This window comes from Microtus pennsylvanicus, chromosome 4 (assembly GCF_037038515.1).
Source record: "Microtus pennsylvanicus isolate mMicPen1 chromosome 4, mMicPen1.hap1, whole genome shotgun sequence".
Taxonomy (NCBI): domain Eukaryota; kingdom Metazoa; phylum Chordata; class Mammalia; order Rodentia; family Cricetidae; genus Microtus; species Microtus pennsylvanicus.
Window position 1 is genome coordinate 44418694 of NC_134582.1, and position 14724 is coordinate 44433417.

General features: G+C 48.5%; 1 protein-coding gene across 5 annotated transcripts; it reads left to right on the plus strand.

Moving 5' to 3' along the window:
• Positions 1 to 316: 316 nt before the first annotated feature.
• Gnpda1 (glucosamine-6-phosphate deaminase 1) lies at positions 317 to 12206 on the plus strand. Of its 5 annotated transcripts, XR_012910301.1 has the most exons (8): positions 329 to 395; positions 1012 to 1141; positions 4181 to 4282; positions 6827 to 7009; positions 7420 to 7604; positions 9556 to 9730; positions 10756 to 12007; positions 12048 to 12206. XR_012910301.1 is itself a non-coding variant. In XM_075968795.1 (7 exons), the coding sequence occupies exons 2-7, from the start codon at positions 1018 to 1020 to the stop codon at positions 10854 to 10856; spliced, it is 870 nt and encodes a 289-aa protein (XP_075824910.1). In that variant the 5' UTR covers positions 317 to 403; positions 1012 to 1017; the 3' UTR covers positions 10857 to 12206. The 5 variants fall into 5 exon arrangements, 4 of the variants coding, with proteins under 4 accessions (XP_075824910.1, XP_075824909.1, XP_075824912.1 ...); XM_075968795.1 differs by having other exon boundaries at positions 317 to 403; positions 10756 to 12206; XM_075968794.1 differs by having other exon boundaries at positions 10756 to 12206.
• The last annotated feature ends 2518 nt before the right edge of the window (positions 12207 to 14724 follow it).

Here is a 14724-nt window from a genome sequence, read left to right on the forward strand (position 1 = left end):
ACACACACACACAGACACACACACACACACACACACACACACACACACACACACACACACACACACACACACACACACACACACACACACACACACACACACACACACACACACACACACACACACACACACACACACACACACACACACACACACACACACACACACACACACACACACACACACACACACACACACACACACACACACACACACACACACACACACACACACGCCTCCACCCCCAGGTCAGGAGACCGCAAGCCCAGCAGCGCGGCAGGGCTGGGCCGCCCTGAGTCAGCTGGCGGCGCGCGCACCGCGTGACCCGCGGCCACGTGACCCGCGCGGGCCCAGCCGCCAGTGCTGTAACCTTCGCAGCCGCGGGAAGCGTGCGTGTAAGTGGGTACGATCCAGCCGGAGCCCCCGACCCCCGGACCTGGGTCACTGGCGGGCCGAGGGGCAGCGCGAGCGCAGTCTGGGAGGGGGACGGATGGCAAGCCACCTGCCCTCCTACCGCAGGCTTATCTGTATCCCTTGGTACTTTGGGGAAACTAAGGACCCAGGAAGCACCCTCCCCCCTCTGCAGGACTCGCCGCCTCCTCCTCTAGTGCCCCAAGGTGACCCCGTGGCACCTCTGGTAGCGAAGGGAGCTCGAGGCCGAGAACCCGGCCTGGGTGAGGATGAGGATGTGGGCAGGAACGGGCCCTACTGCTAGGTGACTCTATGCCGTGTGGTTCCAGTGCCCTATCATGAGATCGAGGAGGCACTGACCCACCCCGTTTACGCAGGAAGAAAAGGGACCAGAAAATTCAGGGGCGTTGGGTGGTCCTCCCCAGCCAAGGATGGCCCCACAATACCGCCTCCTGGTGGTCAGTGGAGGCACCCGGCCTAGCCTGTTCACCTGTGAGCTGGGAGAAGGCTGTTGCCAGGCTAGAGAGACTCTGTCCCCCTCCCCGGCCTTCTCTGCCCCCTGCCCTTCCCTTAATTCAGCCTGTTATCTCCATACTGCAGGACAAGATGAAGCTCATTATCCTGGACCACTATTCCCAGGCCAGCGAGTGGGCGGCCAAGTACATTAGGAACCGCATCATCCAGTTTAACCCAGGGCCTGACAAGTACTTCACCTTGGGGCTCCCCACCGGTATGCTGTGGGAAAGGGGGTGGTGTGCCGAGGGGCGTTCAGAGGTCGCTGGAGCCCTTTAAAGGGGTCAGGATCATGGGCTCACTTAGCCCAGAGACTTTAAAACATGGATTAAAATGCTGTTGCCCTGGTGTCCTCCCCGTAGAGAAGAAAGGCACCGGGCTTGCTTTAGTGCTGCCTATTCCTGAAAAATCCTGGAACAGGAGTCTCGGTGAGGCAGTGTTAGTCCTGAGAAAAACCAATTCCACGACTAATTAAAGCAAGCCTTATTAAGAGGTGCACCAGGAACTAGCCAGCCGGCTGCTTCTGGAACCCAAAGTTGGGATTTCAGAAGGCAACATTGAAAGTGAGGAAGACAAGGCTTCTATAGATCTCAGGGGTAGGGGTTCCAGACTGGGGGGGGGCATAGGCGGGGTGATGGGAACAGAATATAACAGGTGGTCAAAGCAAGGAAATCACAAATGGAGTTATAACAAGGTCGTAGAGGGTCGTATAACGTTTTGAAACAAATGTAGGGTCTCGAGATGGTTATAAACAACTTTTTGAAACAAACACCCGATTGCCATTCCTGGGACAGGCAGCACAAAGCCATTTGTAGTTAAGGTTACAAGTGGGGCATAGCCTAATCCTTGAGAAACAGAGGTTTAATCATAAACAGGAATGAAGCTAGTTCATCTTTACTTTAAGATGGCTTGTAAGCCTAGGATAGAGGCAGGCTGGTTCCTTAGCAGTAGTGGCATCCTAACTCAACCCTGAGATGTTCATTTTATGGGGTTAATTCTGTTCTCTGCATGTAGGGGGTACTAGCTAAGTACTGGTCATGGGAGAATTGAGAAGTTAGTCATTCAAATAATTTTCCATAAAACTTAATTGATTAGAAAACCCAATGTCTTCTGAAAAAACAATGTTACCTTTACAGGGAGATACTTTGGTCCAGTGCCTCAAGAAAGTATCCTAAATATTTCTTTCCCAAGTGGGGATATTGGTCTTCGTGGTTTTGTTTGGCCCATCCACAAGAAAGAGGCCTTCAGACTTTTGCAGTAAATAATATAGCAGCAAATGTTTCAGCTTCAATATTATAGCTCCTTATTCTGCCGCTGTAGATAGGAAAACAGCCGCAAACAATATGCACATGAATGTGTAGCTCTGTCAATAAAACTTTATTTGTAGACACTGATGTAATTTTTATATGTCATGAAATAGTCTTTTGATTTTTAAAAACTATATTAAAAGTTTAAGACCCATTCTTAGGACTGGGGAGATGGCTCGGTAGTTAAGAGCACCACTGTCTTGCCGAGGACCCGAGTTCAGTTCCCGGCACCCATATTAGTATGCTCACAACCCTCTGTAACTCCAGCACCAGGAGCTGCAGGGCCTCTTTAGGAGTCTGTAGCTGCCTGCACTCACACATACATGTAATTGAGAGGGAATCTTTTGTTTTTTGTTTCTTGAGACAGGGTCTCACTAGGTAGCCTTGGCTGGCTTGGAGTTGGCTATGTAGACCAGACTGGTCTCAAACTCAGAGAGATCCACTGACCTCTCTCCCTAGTGCTGGGATTAAAGGTATGTGCTACCATGCCTGGCAAGTAAGTACTTTTAGCTGCTGAGCCTCCTCTCCATTTCCACTCAGTAGATGAGTCTTTGAGTGCCTGCTGTAAGCCAGGCAGTTAAGGTTCTAGGGATAAAGCAACAACACTTAAAAAAAAAAAGAGAGAGAACATAAATTCCTACTTCCCAAAGCTTAAATTATAGTGGAGAGAGAGAGGGTAAACAAGTTAATTAGCAAAATGTAGAGTATTTTAGGAGGGAACAGAAGAGAAAAGCAGCACAGGAGAAGGCTGGGGAGTGTGCTTAGTGGGGAGCTGTGTCAGATGTGGGGCAGAGAAGGCCTCTGGGAAAGCCCGAAGAAGTGAGTTAGCCATGAAGTTGCTAGAAGGAAGAGCACGGCCTATAGAGAGGACTGGGTGGAAAGGCCCTAAGGTGAAGCCCAAGGCAGGCTTGGGCAGTCTCTGTGAGATTAGTTATTATGGGGCAGAAAGGAGACGTTGGTGGATTTTGGAAAGGAGTGATGATCTCGGCTGGATGAGGTTGAGTTTTTCCCTTCTATATCTTTTTAGTTTAAAAATTTTTTTTAAATATTTAAAAGAATTGAAATCAGCAGTATGGTATCTTTGCCTAGAATCACCAATTAATATTGTAGCACATTTTACTTTTTTCTCTGCTTCTTGTTCTCTGTCTACCCTTATAAAATTTGTTGTTGGAGTCATGTGACAGTCAGTTCCAGACATCGTGACTCTTTACCCTAAATCTTGCGGGCCTTACCTCCCAGGAATGAGGACAGTTGTTGATAGCCCTCAGACCCAGTCTGCACAGCATTCTGCAGTATCCTCTAGTACACAGCCTGTGTTCAGAACCTTTCCCTGGGAGTCTACATGAGTTTTTATTCTTCTCCTTGTCTGTAGGCCTGGTTAGGGACTAATCTTGTGTCTTTAAGCCTCCCGTTGGCCACATCCTCATCTCGGAAAGTTAGTTTTTAGTTAACCCAGTATCCAATCAGGGTTCTTGTATGTTTGTTCTTTTTTCTGCCATGTAGCTGGGGATGGGGCCCATCACTGCGCCATGCCCTCAGCTCAGCTCTTCCGTCTTTTACCCTCTTGTGCTCCTGTCTTTTGTTTGCTTACCTGTTCATGAGACTCAACCAGGACTTTGCTATTGTTCTGATAAGTCTTCCCCGAACTCTGAAGCACAGCTTACATCTCTGCTGTGTCCCCATTTCTGCATAGTGGTCTCTCTCTTCTAGGGTAGTTGTCTCTGTCTTCCCATAGTTGATGTTTGTAGAACATCACATCAGGAATCCACTGTGGCAGTTACTCAGATACTGGCTAGTGACCTCTGTAGCTGATGGAGACCCTCACTGTCCTGACTCCTGGAATATAACAGTCTAATGGGCTTTAGACACCAGCTCACAGTAGATGGATGGTAGGTGGGGCTGGAGCATAGAGAGGACTGCAGATCTGACGTTCCTAATGCTTCTTGCAGGGAGCACCCCACTTGGCTGCTACCAGAAGCTGATCGAGTACTATAAGAATGGAGACCTTTCCTTTAAATACGTGAAAACCTTCAACATGGATGAGTATGTGGGTGAGTGTTCTTCATGTTCTTCCCAGCGCTAGGGGCATCATGCTCCCTCTCACGGACTCAGCTTGGAGAGAGAGGAATGTCTTAGAGGTGATTGTCTCTGGCAGCTTGGCTTTACCCGGCTGTACGATGGGACTCACCTTAGTAGTTAGGGTAACAGAGGCCATGATTCGTGCAGAGGCTTACTGTGCATAGCAGACATTTTAGCAAATACTTAATAACTATGAAGGTGCCTTCCCCTCTCTTGGTCCCCCATTCCCTGCCATTTCTCTTTGGACACCTGCAGATGAGATTCTGGAGTCCAGGTTCTGTGTGTGGCCTGTTTGCTCACATGTGTCCTTCAGCTTCTTTCTGACCCCTTGGTGGAGGCTGAGACTTGTGCCTTTGGTCCTCTGTCCTTGCCTCCTGCTACCCTGTGGTTTCATTTTAAAGGTTAAAAAACAAACAAGCAAACAAACAGAAACCTAATAAAGTACATATTAACCATCTTCAAAACTGGGGGTTTTGAAGTAGCCCAACTACTGGGTTAGGGAAAGGGTGGATAAGGCAGGGGGTTGATTTAGCCCAGAGAACTGAGGGCAGCCTGGGAAACACAGGCATTTCTGGCTGAAAAGCACAAAACCAAGGCTGGAGGGGTGGCTCAGTGGTTAGGAACACATACCGGCTTTAATTCCAGCACTAGGAAGGCAGAAGCAGTAGGATCTCAGTGAGTTTAAGGTCAGCCTGTTCTGCACAGCAAGATCCAGATAGCCAGGGTGACACAGAGAGACCCTGTCTCAATCCCACTCCCTGCTAGAGAAGGAACATATACTGCTCTTGCAGAGAACCCAAGTTCAGTTCCCAGCACCCACATCAGGTGGCTTACAATCTCCTGTAACTCCAGCTCCACAGGATCTAACACTTTCTTCTGCCTCTGTGGGCACTACACCCGTACCCCTGCCCCAGCCGCCACAGACACCTTTTTCTTGAGCACGTGTTAATGTTGAGTTCAACGCATTCACACCACTGTGACCCCTCGTCAGAACGCTCACCCTGCAGAGCTGAGACTTCCTGTCAAACTGCTCCCCAGTTTTTCTTCTCTCAAGGTGCTGGAAACCACTGTGTTCGCTCTGTTCCCCAGAACCTGACTTCTCCAGGCACCCCATGTGAGTCAGGTCACGGATACGCTTGGCTGTTTGTGCCTGGCTTCTTCACATAGCATTCATTCATTTATGGTATGGACCAGATGGTTTTTGTTTCCCCTTTTGGTTTTTTTTTTTTTTTTTGAAATAGGATCCTGCTGTGTAGCCCAAATTGGCCTGGGACTTGTGATCTTCCCACCTTTCCTCTCAAGTGCTAGGGTCACAAGTGTGCTCTGCTGTGCACAGCAATTTATTTATTTCGTCTTAAAGACTAAATATATTTTGAAAATTACATCTAGGGTGTGTGTGTGTGTGTATAAGAGGATTGCTTGCTGGAGTCCGTTATGTCCTTCCACCATGTGACGTGGGTCCTGGAGATCAGGCCATCAGTTTGGTGGCAAGCACCTTTACCTGCTGAGCATCTTGCCACCTGTACTTTTTGTTTTTGTTTGTTTGTTTATTTTGAGACAAGATCTCACTATATGACCTGGTTTTCCTGGAACCCATTCTATAGATCAGGCTGACCTCAAACTCAAAGATCCACCTGCCTCTGCCTCCCCAGGATTGGGATTAAAGGCGTTTGCCACTAACTCTTGGCCAGCCCTACTTGTAAATATGTTTTGAGACAAATTTTCCTTTGATTTTGGCATAGCTGAGGATTGAACCCAGCACCTGAGGTATGCATGGCAAGTGTTCTACCCCTGATGAACATTCTCGGTCTTTGATTTAAAACGTTTCAAGTGTTTTGCCACAGGGTCTCACTATGCAGCCTTGGCTGGTTTAGAATTTATTGTGTAGATCACATTGGCCTTGAACTCCTAGAGATCCTCCCCCTGCCTTTGTCTCCCGCGTGCTGGTATTAAAGGCATGACTTTAAATAATCTTCACATTGAGATTATTTTTAAACATCTTTCAGTTTTGAGAAGCTCTGATATTCTCTTCAATCACTTAATATTCAAGTTGAAGTTCAGACTTAGTGGGAAATAATAGAAGCAGGGGTAGAATAGGGTCCAGGGTAAGGATGTGGTTGCATCCATTACCCAAGGACTCGGTCTTCCCACCCAAGTGGACAAGTCACCTCTAGCTGCACAGTGTTCCTAGACTCCATCTTGTGATCATTCCCTTATGAAAAGGTGATGAGTGTGTGCCCCTCTCCAACCCCAAGCTGGTGCAAAGGCTCAAACTGAGGCTCTCACATGCTGCTCAAATGCTCTACCACTGAGCTACAGTGGGGATCAGAATGAGATCTCCCAGTTCTCAGCCACCCCCACCAGTATGCAGTTACGGCCCAGCCCAGCCAGTCCTACATGGCCGGGGTCAGATGGGTGGTCTCCTAAGTGACTCCCAGTGTGATCTCCCAGCATGGCCCTTGGGAGGAGGGCTCGGGCTCAACCCCGGTCTGATCAAGGATCCCCTGACCCCACAGGTCTGCCTCGAGAGCACCCGGAGAGCTACCACTCCTTCATGTGGAATAATTTCTTCAAGCACATTGACATCCACCCTGAAAACACCCACATCCTGGATGGGAACGCAGCTGACCTGCAGGCCGAGTGTGCTGCTTTTGAGGAGAAGATCCAGGCTGCAGGCGGGATCGAACTCTTTGTTGGAGGTGAGCATGGCTCAGAGAGAGGCTCTGTCTTTAGGAAAGAAGAGAAAGGAAAACTAGCGGAGGGGAGGGCAGGAGTTTGCAGGTCCTTCGCGCTTACAAAGTCAGCCATCCAGGCTGTTGGATTTGCTGGACTCTGGCTCTGGGCAAGAGGAAGGGAGAAGTAGCACTTCCCCAGTCTGGAGCACAAGGGAAGCATTTTACACAGTTCTAGCTGAGGGTGGAGGCAAGTTCCCAGAGTCTGTGCCTCAGGTAGAGGCGGTGGGAAGGGAGGTCACAGCTTAAGGTAGACCTGACTTAGGGCACAGATGAGAGAAGAAATGTAGCTTTCCAAGATTTCAAAGAGAAGGGGAGTCTGTTGTTTTTGAAGTTCTCAGTCTCTGGGACTCATGGCTGCTCTACCATCTCCACAGGCATCGGCCCTGATGGACACATTGCTTTCAACGAGCCGGGCTCCAGTCTAGTGTCCAGGACCCGTGTGAAGACCCTGGCCATGGACACCATCCTGGCCAATGCTAGATTCTTTGATGGTGATCTTGCCAAGGTACCCACCATGGCCCTAACAGTGGGCGTAGGCACTGTGATGGACGCTAAAGAGGTAAGGGTTCAAGGCCTGTCTGCCAGTCTTCGCTAAGGCTGGGGAGAAGGCTTAATTTATTGTTAATTTCAAGCTATACAGGCACCAAGTATATACTTTTATTAACTAACTTTTCATAAATAAAGCTAAAATCCCAACTGGCCTTGACACCGCTTTTCTTCTGCCTTTAGAGATGAGGTCATGCCTGGGGTGAGGGCAATTGTCTGAGCATTTTGTCGATGCTGTAGGGACCAGAGACTGGGCCAGCTGCCTCTGCTACTGTACCTCTTTTATACAGCTGTGGGCAGAAGCTTCCAGTACCACTAGCGGAGAACCAAGACTTTGTACCTGCCTGGGTACTGACCAGACGCTTTTGGTCCCTGTGGTTGGTCACTGTTTGAAAGGACTCTTCTCCTGCAGCCCAAGGATGCTGTGTCTGTAGCCCCGTGCTTGAAGGCGATAAATGCCGTTAAATTGTTTAGAACGTTTTAGAGTGAATTTAGTGACTTTTTTCTCTTAGAAAATCACATATCATTTTAATTTTGTTTTTGTGTTCCAGTTTCCTTACTGTGTCTGAATTATATTTTATCGTATTTTTATCTTTCTATTTTTAAAAGGTTTATTTATTTATTATGTATACAGTGTTCTGCCTGCGTGTATGCCTGCAGGTCAGAAGAGGGCAACTGATCTCTTTACAGATGGTTGTGAGCCACCTGTGGTTGCTGGGAATTGAACTCAGGATCATTAGAAAAGAGACAATGCTCTTAACTACTGAGCCATCTCTCCAGCACCCTCATATTTTTCAGAATCTTATTTCTCTTTCTTTTTTTGAGAAAGAGATTCTTTGTTTAGTTGTGGCTGTCCTGAAACTCATTCTGTTACCAGGTGGGCCTTGAACTAACAGAGATCCACCTGCCTCTGCCTCCTGAGTGCTGGGATTAAAGGTGTGCGCCATCACCCCCTCAGAATGATATTTCTCATTGTGAGTATGTGCATGTGTCTGTATATGTGTGTATGCAATTGCATGTCACAGCATTCTCATGGAGCTCATGGGACAACTTTTCTGAGTCAGTTCTCTCCTTCCGCCACCTGGGACCCAGGGACAGACAGACCTGAGGTTGTCAGGCGTGGCTGCAGGCACCTTTACTTACTGAGCCGTTCGCTGGCTCATGTGTTTGAATTTTAGAAGCACTTCCTTTTCCTTTCCTAGGTATTACACTCAGTGGGAAATAGCTGTAGATCACTTTCCAATGTCTTTGCTCAAGTCGGTGAGAAAGCTTCTAAATCAGTGGAAAAGTAAGCGTTGGTGAATTAAGGTACCTGGACTTCCACTGGATGGCCTGAGGCAGTCCCTCAGGCTTGGCTCCTGGAAGCACAGGGGTCAGGCACACCAGAGCGGACTATGGACTTGGAAAATGGACCAAGGGCAGGATGTAGGGTTTTTAGAACTAAGTCGCCTCCCTGTGCTTCTGTGTTCAGTTCTTTAGAGGGGAGCAGTAGTGGTGCACACCTTAAATCCCAGCACTGGGGAAGCAGGGGCAGACATATCTCTTGAGTTCAAGGCCAGCCTGGTCTACGGAGTGAGTTCTGTGCCAGCCAGAGCTGTGCATAGTGAGACCCTGTCTTAAAATTTTCATAAAAAGGAAAGGAGCAGTGATTGTGTTGGTCACTCCATGGTGGGGGTGGAGGACTTCAGGTGAAAGGGGTCCGCAGAGCTGAGTTCTTTAGGTTGCCTTTCAGCTCGTGTGTCCTTGGTATCTTAGCTCTGGAGTGTCATGGAATGCCACCGCGTCCTTGCTGTCTGTAAACAGAAAACCCCACACCAAGTCACACGAGCACCTCCAATGATCTGAACTGGAAAGAGCAGATACAGGGGCAACCTTTGTGAGGGTCGACCTCGGGCCCACAGGTAACTCCCACCAGGGCTCCACAAGCTGCACACCCCATCACTGTTCTGTCTTCTGGTCCCCAGGTGATGATCCTCATCACAGGTGCGCACAAGGCTTTTGCTCTGTACAAAGCCATCGAGGAGGGCGTGAACCACATGTGGACTGTGTCCGCCTTCCAGCAGCATCCCCGTACTGTGTTTGTGTGTGACGAGGACGCCACCTTGGAGCTCAAAGTCAAGACCGTCAAGTATTTCAAAGGTGAGGCTCTGGCAGTGGAGAAAGTTCTGGGCAGTCTTGAGAGGGAGGGAGGGAGGGAGGGAGGGAGGGAGGGAGGGAGGGAGGGAGGGAGGGAGGGAGGGAAGAAGGCAGAGAGGGAGGGAGGGAGAGAGGGAGGGAGGGGTGGATCTGGCTTTCATTCTGGGTTTTCTTTGCTTTGCTTTATTTATTTGAGTCAGGGTCTTACTGTATAGCTCTGGCTGACCTAGCTTTGTAGACCAGGCTGGTATTGAACTCACAGAGATCTGTCTGCCTCAGCCTCCTGAGTGCTGGAATTAGAGGCATTACTACCATGTCCAACTTATTCTGTGCATTTTAATCAGCACCTATTTTTTTTTATGTGGGGGGGGTATGCGTGAATTCTGGGTATCGAACTTAGATGGCGAGGCTTGTACAACAAGCACCTTTACCCATTGAATTATCTTGCTGGCCCACCACCTACGATCTCAATAATAATCAAACCCTACCATTCTACTATATGGTCATTCCTTTTTCTGTCCATGATTGGAGGGCTCTGTGTCTGGAGATCATGACTGAGGGAGGAGACAAAAAGATGTAGTCACAGACCACAGGACTGCAGTAACCTCGCAAGATGTGGAGCCTCAGGTTTCCTCCGTCAGGCATCAGACGGGCATTCCTCCTGTAGCTGGGGCATTCCTCCTGTATCTAGGGATCCGTGTGTCCTTTGTTTCGGGATGCCTGCTAGGACAGCTGTAGCTTTTCTAGAGGCCTGCCCAGTAATCGTAAAACCCTAGTTGTAAGAAACTTACGGGACAATCCTCACTCATTAAGCAGCTAAATTAGAATTTGCCCTTTGCCAAAAAGACTAATCTTTAACAGCCCACTCCCACCCTGATAGGGCTGACACAGCTGTGTGTGTTTAGTGTTTGGAGGTCACAGAGATCAAGGTCCTCTTGGGACCACTTGAGCCTCTCTGTGTTCCTCTTGGCAGTTGTAACATTGGCCTCCGCCTGCATTGAATACTGTTTGCTTTCAATTTGTTACAGGTTTAATGCTTGTTCATAACAAGTTGGTGGACCCCCTATACAGTATCAAGGAGAAGGAAATTCAGAAAAACCAGACTACTAAGAAGCCATATAGCGACTAGCCTGTGCCAACTCACCGAGTACCTCAGAGGAACAGGCAGGTCTCTCTGGAACTTGTAAGAGAGTAGAATTACTTTGCTTCAGTTCCCTACGGTCGCTGCAGACCCATGGCTAGGCACATACTGGCTGGGGAGTTTAGCTATGGGGAACATTGTTTATACCTTCTTTTTCAGTCCTGGGGTTTGAACCTAGGGCCTGGCATATGCCAGGTAAGTGTTCTACTAACTGAGCTGTGTCCCCAACCTTCTGCACCTTTTAGTGATTTATTTTTGTAAAATAGAGATGATTTCCATCATTGACTGTCATTATACCCAAGTGAAGACTCTCACCTCTCCATCTGCCCCTACACACATGGCCAACACACTCCCGTCGAGAAGCCCTGACTGTATGTGTGGGCTTGTGCACTTTGGAGTCTTGAGGGTCCCTCTTCCACAGGTTTGCTCATTGAGAATCTTTGTTCTGAAGACCGCACTTCCAGAACCTGAATTATGCACAAGGAAGCACCCTTCCTGCAGGAACCAAGTCCCTTAGGGAGAAGCCTATCCCTTGCTCCCATTGCCTGGATCTTCTCTTCTTGCTATCAACAGCTAGCCTTTCTGTAAACAGGCTTTCTGGGTAGGTTTGGACATGGGGTGAGGGGCTAAGGTGGCTTTCATAGATAAACTCAGAGTTTCCAAAGTCCAGCCATGTCTTGTTCTCCCTCAAGGTTCCAACACGAGAAAGGTGGAAGCCCTTTTCCCATCAGAGCTGTGTTTTTCTCAAAGGATTTTTATACACTCCCTAGTAAGGAGGTCCACTCGGGTGGTAGACATGCCCATGATTTCAGTGTTGTTTACCCAAGATGGAGAGCCGGAACCCGCACACACATGCTGTGCTCTCCTGCTTCCTCAGAGCTGAACAACAAGATTACACACAGGCTAATACTGTCTCCTCACTTACACCACCTGTGATCCCCCCACCTCTCAGGCTTGCGAGGTGTCCTCAGATGGTCTCAGCATCAGAAATACAACCCTTGCCTACTTGTCCTTCAAGCCCCCTTCCCAGGCTCCTCTGCTCCCCCTGTGTTTATATTCTCCAGCCTCAGTGGAGTGGTCACTGCCTCCTGCTTTGTCTTTGTACCTGTTGAAGCAACAGCTGCCTATTTCCAGGACAGGTTTTGAGGTCCTGACAGCCCCTTTAGAATCCTGGGACAGGTTTTGAGGCCCTGGCACCCCTCTAAAAGTACTGTGTTTAGTACCAGCATTTTGTCTCGTTTTTATATGTGATCATGCTGTCATTCTTTGCTAAGATAATGGATCAGTAGACTTGTTTACAATGTGATATTTTCTATTAAATCTAATATTTTCAAATAAGATGTGTCATTTGTGAATTTTGACATTCTCCCGAGTTACTCTTCCATTGCTGTGAAGAGACACCACAACCAAGGCAACTTACAGAAGAAAGAGCATGAACTGGGCACTTGCTCACAGTTTCAGAGGGTCAGCTTGTCATCATGATGGAGTGTGGCGGCAGGCAGGCGTGATGCTGGAGCAGCAGCCGAGAACTTACATCTTATCTGCAGGATGGAGGCAAACAAGGAGAGAGACTGGCCTGGTGTGGGCTTCTGGAACCTCAAAGCCCATCCCCAGTGACACGCCTCCAATAAGGCCACACCTCCTTTCTAAACAGTCCACCAACTGGGAACCACAGCGTTCAAATAGATGAGCCTCTGGTGGCCATTCTTACTCAGACCTAACCCAGAGTGCAGAAAGTTATCTTCTGAGGATGTATTTGGGCAACCCCTGTAAACATGGTGTTGAGAGGGAAGAGGAGAGTGTGGGTCATGGCCTGCCGTCTGCAGCCGGCTCTTTTTTCTTGTGCTGTCTGGATGCTGCACACAGGACAGGCTCTGCTCACAGTGCCTACATTTGGAGACCCTGAACGATTAACAGAATGGTACAAAGACAATGGGAAGCTTTTGCCGGGAGCTGGTGTTTATTGTAGTCTGAGGTTGGTGTAAACTGAAAAAGCAAAATGAGTTTAGTGCTTTGGGAAGAGTAAGCTACCACTGAAGCCCAATCTCCACCAGGGGAGTAACTGAAAGTCAGTTACAAACAAACAAACAAAAAACTGCTTTCACCACAAAATGCGACCCCTGGTCTAACCAGTTACTGTTTTTTTTATCTGTTTCTTGAGTCAGCCTTGCTATTTCACTCAGACTGAACCAAGCTGAGTAGCTGTTGGGTCAACCCACCCAGGCGTGATCAGGGTCAGCACCTCTATTTTTAATGGCATAGTAACTGCTGCCACCTGCTGGCTATGTTCCTAACAATTCTGGGCAGCTGTGACTTCCAAGCAATTTTTTTTTTTTTGGTTTTTCGAGACAGGGTTTCTCTGTAGCTTTGCAGCCTGTCCTGGAACTAGCTCTTGTAGACCAGACTGGCCTCGAACTCACAGAGATCTGCCTGCCTCTGCTGGGATTAAAGGTGTGCGCCACCACCACCCGGCATTCCAGGCAAATTTTTGACATTCATTTTCAAAGCAAATAGCATACAAATAGCATTAAGGTTCTGATCTAATTACTCTTGGCAGAAACATACATATATTAAGAGATTTATAATGTTAACTAGAACCTTCTACTACTAATAAAAATGACCCGACTTAAGCTGGGCATGGTGGTACACTCCTTTGATCCCAGCACTTGGGAGGCAGAGGCAGTCAGATCTCTGAGTTTAGAGGTCGCCCTGATCTAAAGTTCAGGTCAGCCAGGGATATGTAGAGAGACTCTGTCTCAAAAACAAAGCGAAACAAGACAAAAAATCAAACAAATGAACAAACAAACAGGAAAAAGGGAAGACAGAAAGAAAGAAGGGAGGAGGAGGAGAAGGGAGAAGAAAAGAAAAAAGCCAACCCTGCTGACCATGATCTGTAGCTCTAGTTAGGCAGATGGAGGCTTTTCCGCTTCCAGTCTTTCAACACAGGAAAAGATGAGCCACTGGTTCAGCTGACTGGCCGGCTGGCCCTTCCACACCAATTCAGGACCCACATGGGTTGACAGTCCCCACCCACCCGGGTATTCTCTGTCCAGTGTTTAAATGCTTTTCCTTTCTTCTGAGAACTGAGCAGGGAAAACAACATAGGGTATAAAGGGACTTGAATACCTTTGCTCTGTGTTTTGGGGTGAATTCCCACTGTTTTTGAGACAGGGCCTCGAGTTGCCCAAACTGGCCTTGACCTCTGATCTCCCAGTCTTGCCTCCCTCAGTGCTGAGCTTATAAACATGTGTATCATGCTTTCTTTGCAGCTCATCTATGAATCTAAAATTAAGTTTTTTCTTAAAAACAGCTTAAACAAGACCCACGCGCTGACTGGGCCCCCCGAGGCCCGCTTGCCCAGAAGTCACCAATCAATGCTTGTGCCCATAGTCACTACAGCGAACAAGTACATGATGGAGAGGTAGGCAACACAGAAAAATGGAGCAGTGTGTATGCTAGAGAGGCGTGGAACTGGAGGTATGACGGCGGTGACGGGAGAGAGAGGGCTGAGGTCTACACGTTGTCATTGCCTGGTAGGGTCAGCCAGATGGTGTTTAACAGCCTGGAGCTTCTGCAGACAGCCTTGCATCACCTCTCTCCACCCCAACCTTCTGCCCAGCCATGGGATCGCCCTGGCTCTGGGCAACAGTGGAGGCCCAAGATGAGGAAAGGTTCATGTTTGGATTGAACCTCTTCTAGGGGCCACCAGCATGGGCTATGTTGGTGTCAGTGGTCTATGCTGCTGCCCCGGACTTCAATGAAACCTGAGACACACGTGTTGGTACTGTCTACGACTCTGCCCCGTGGTGATGTCCTCAGGTTTTGCTGCCTCAGGGTGTCAGGCTGCTGTGAGTGG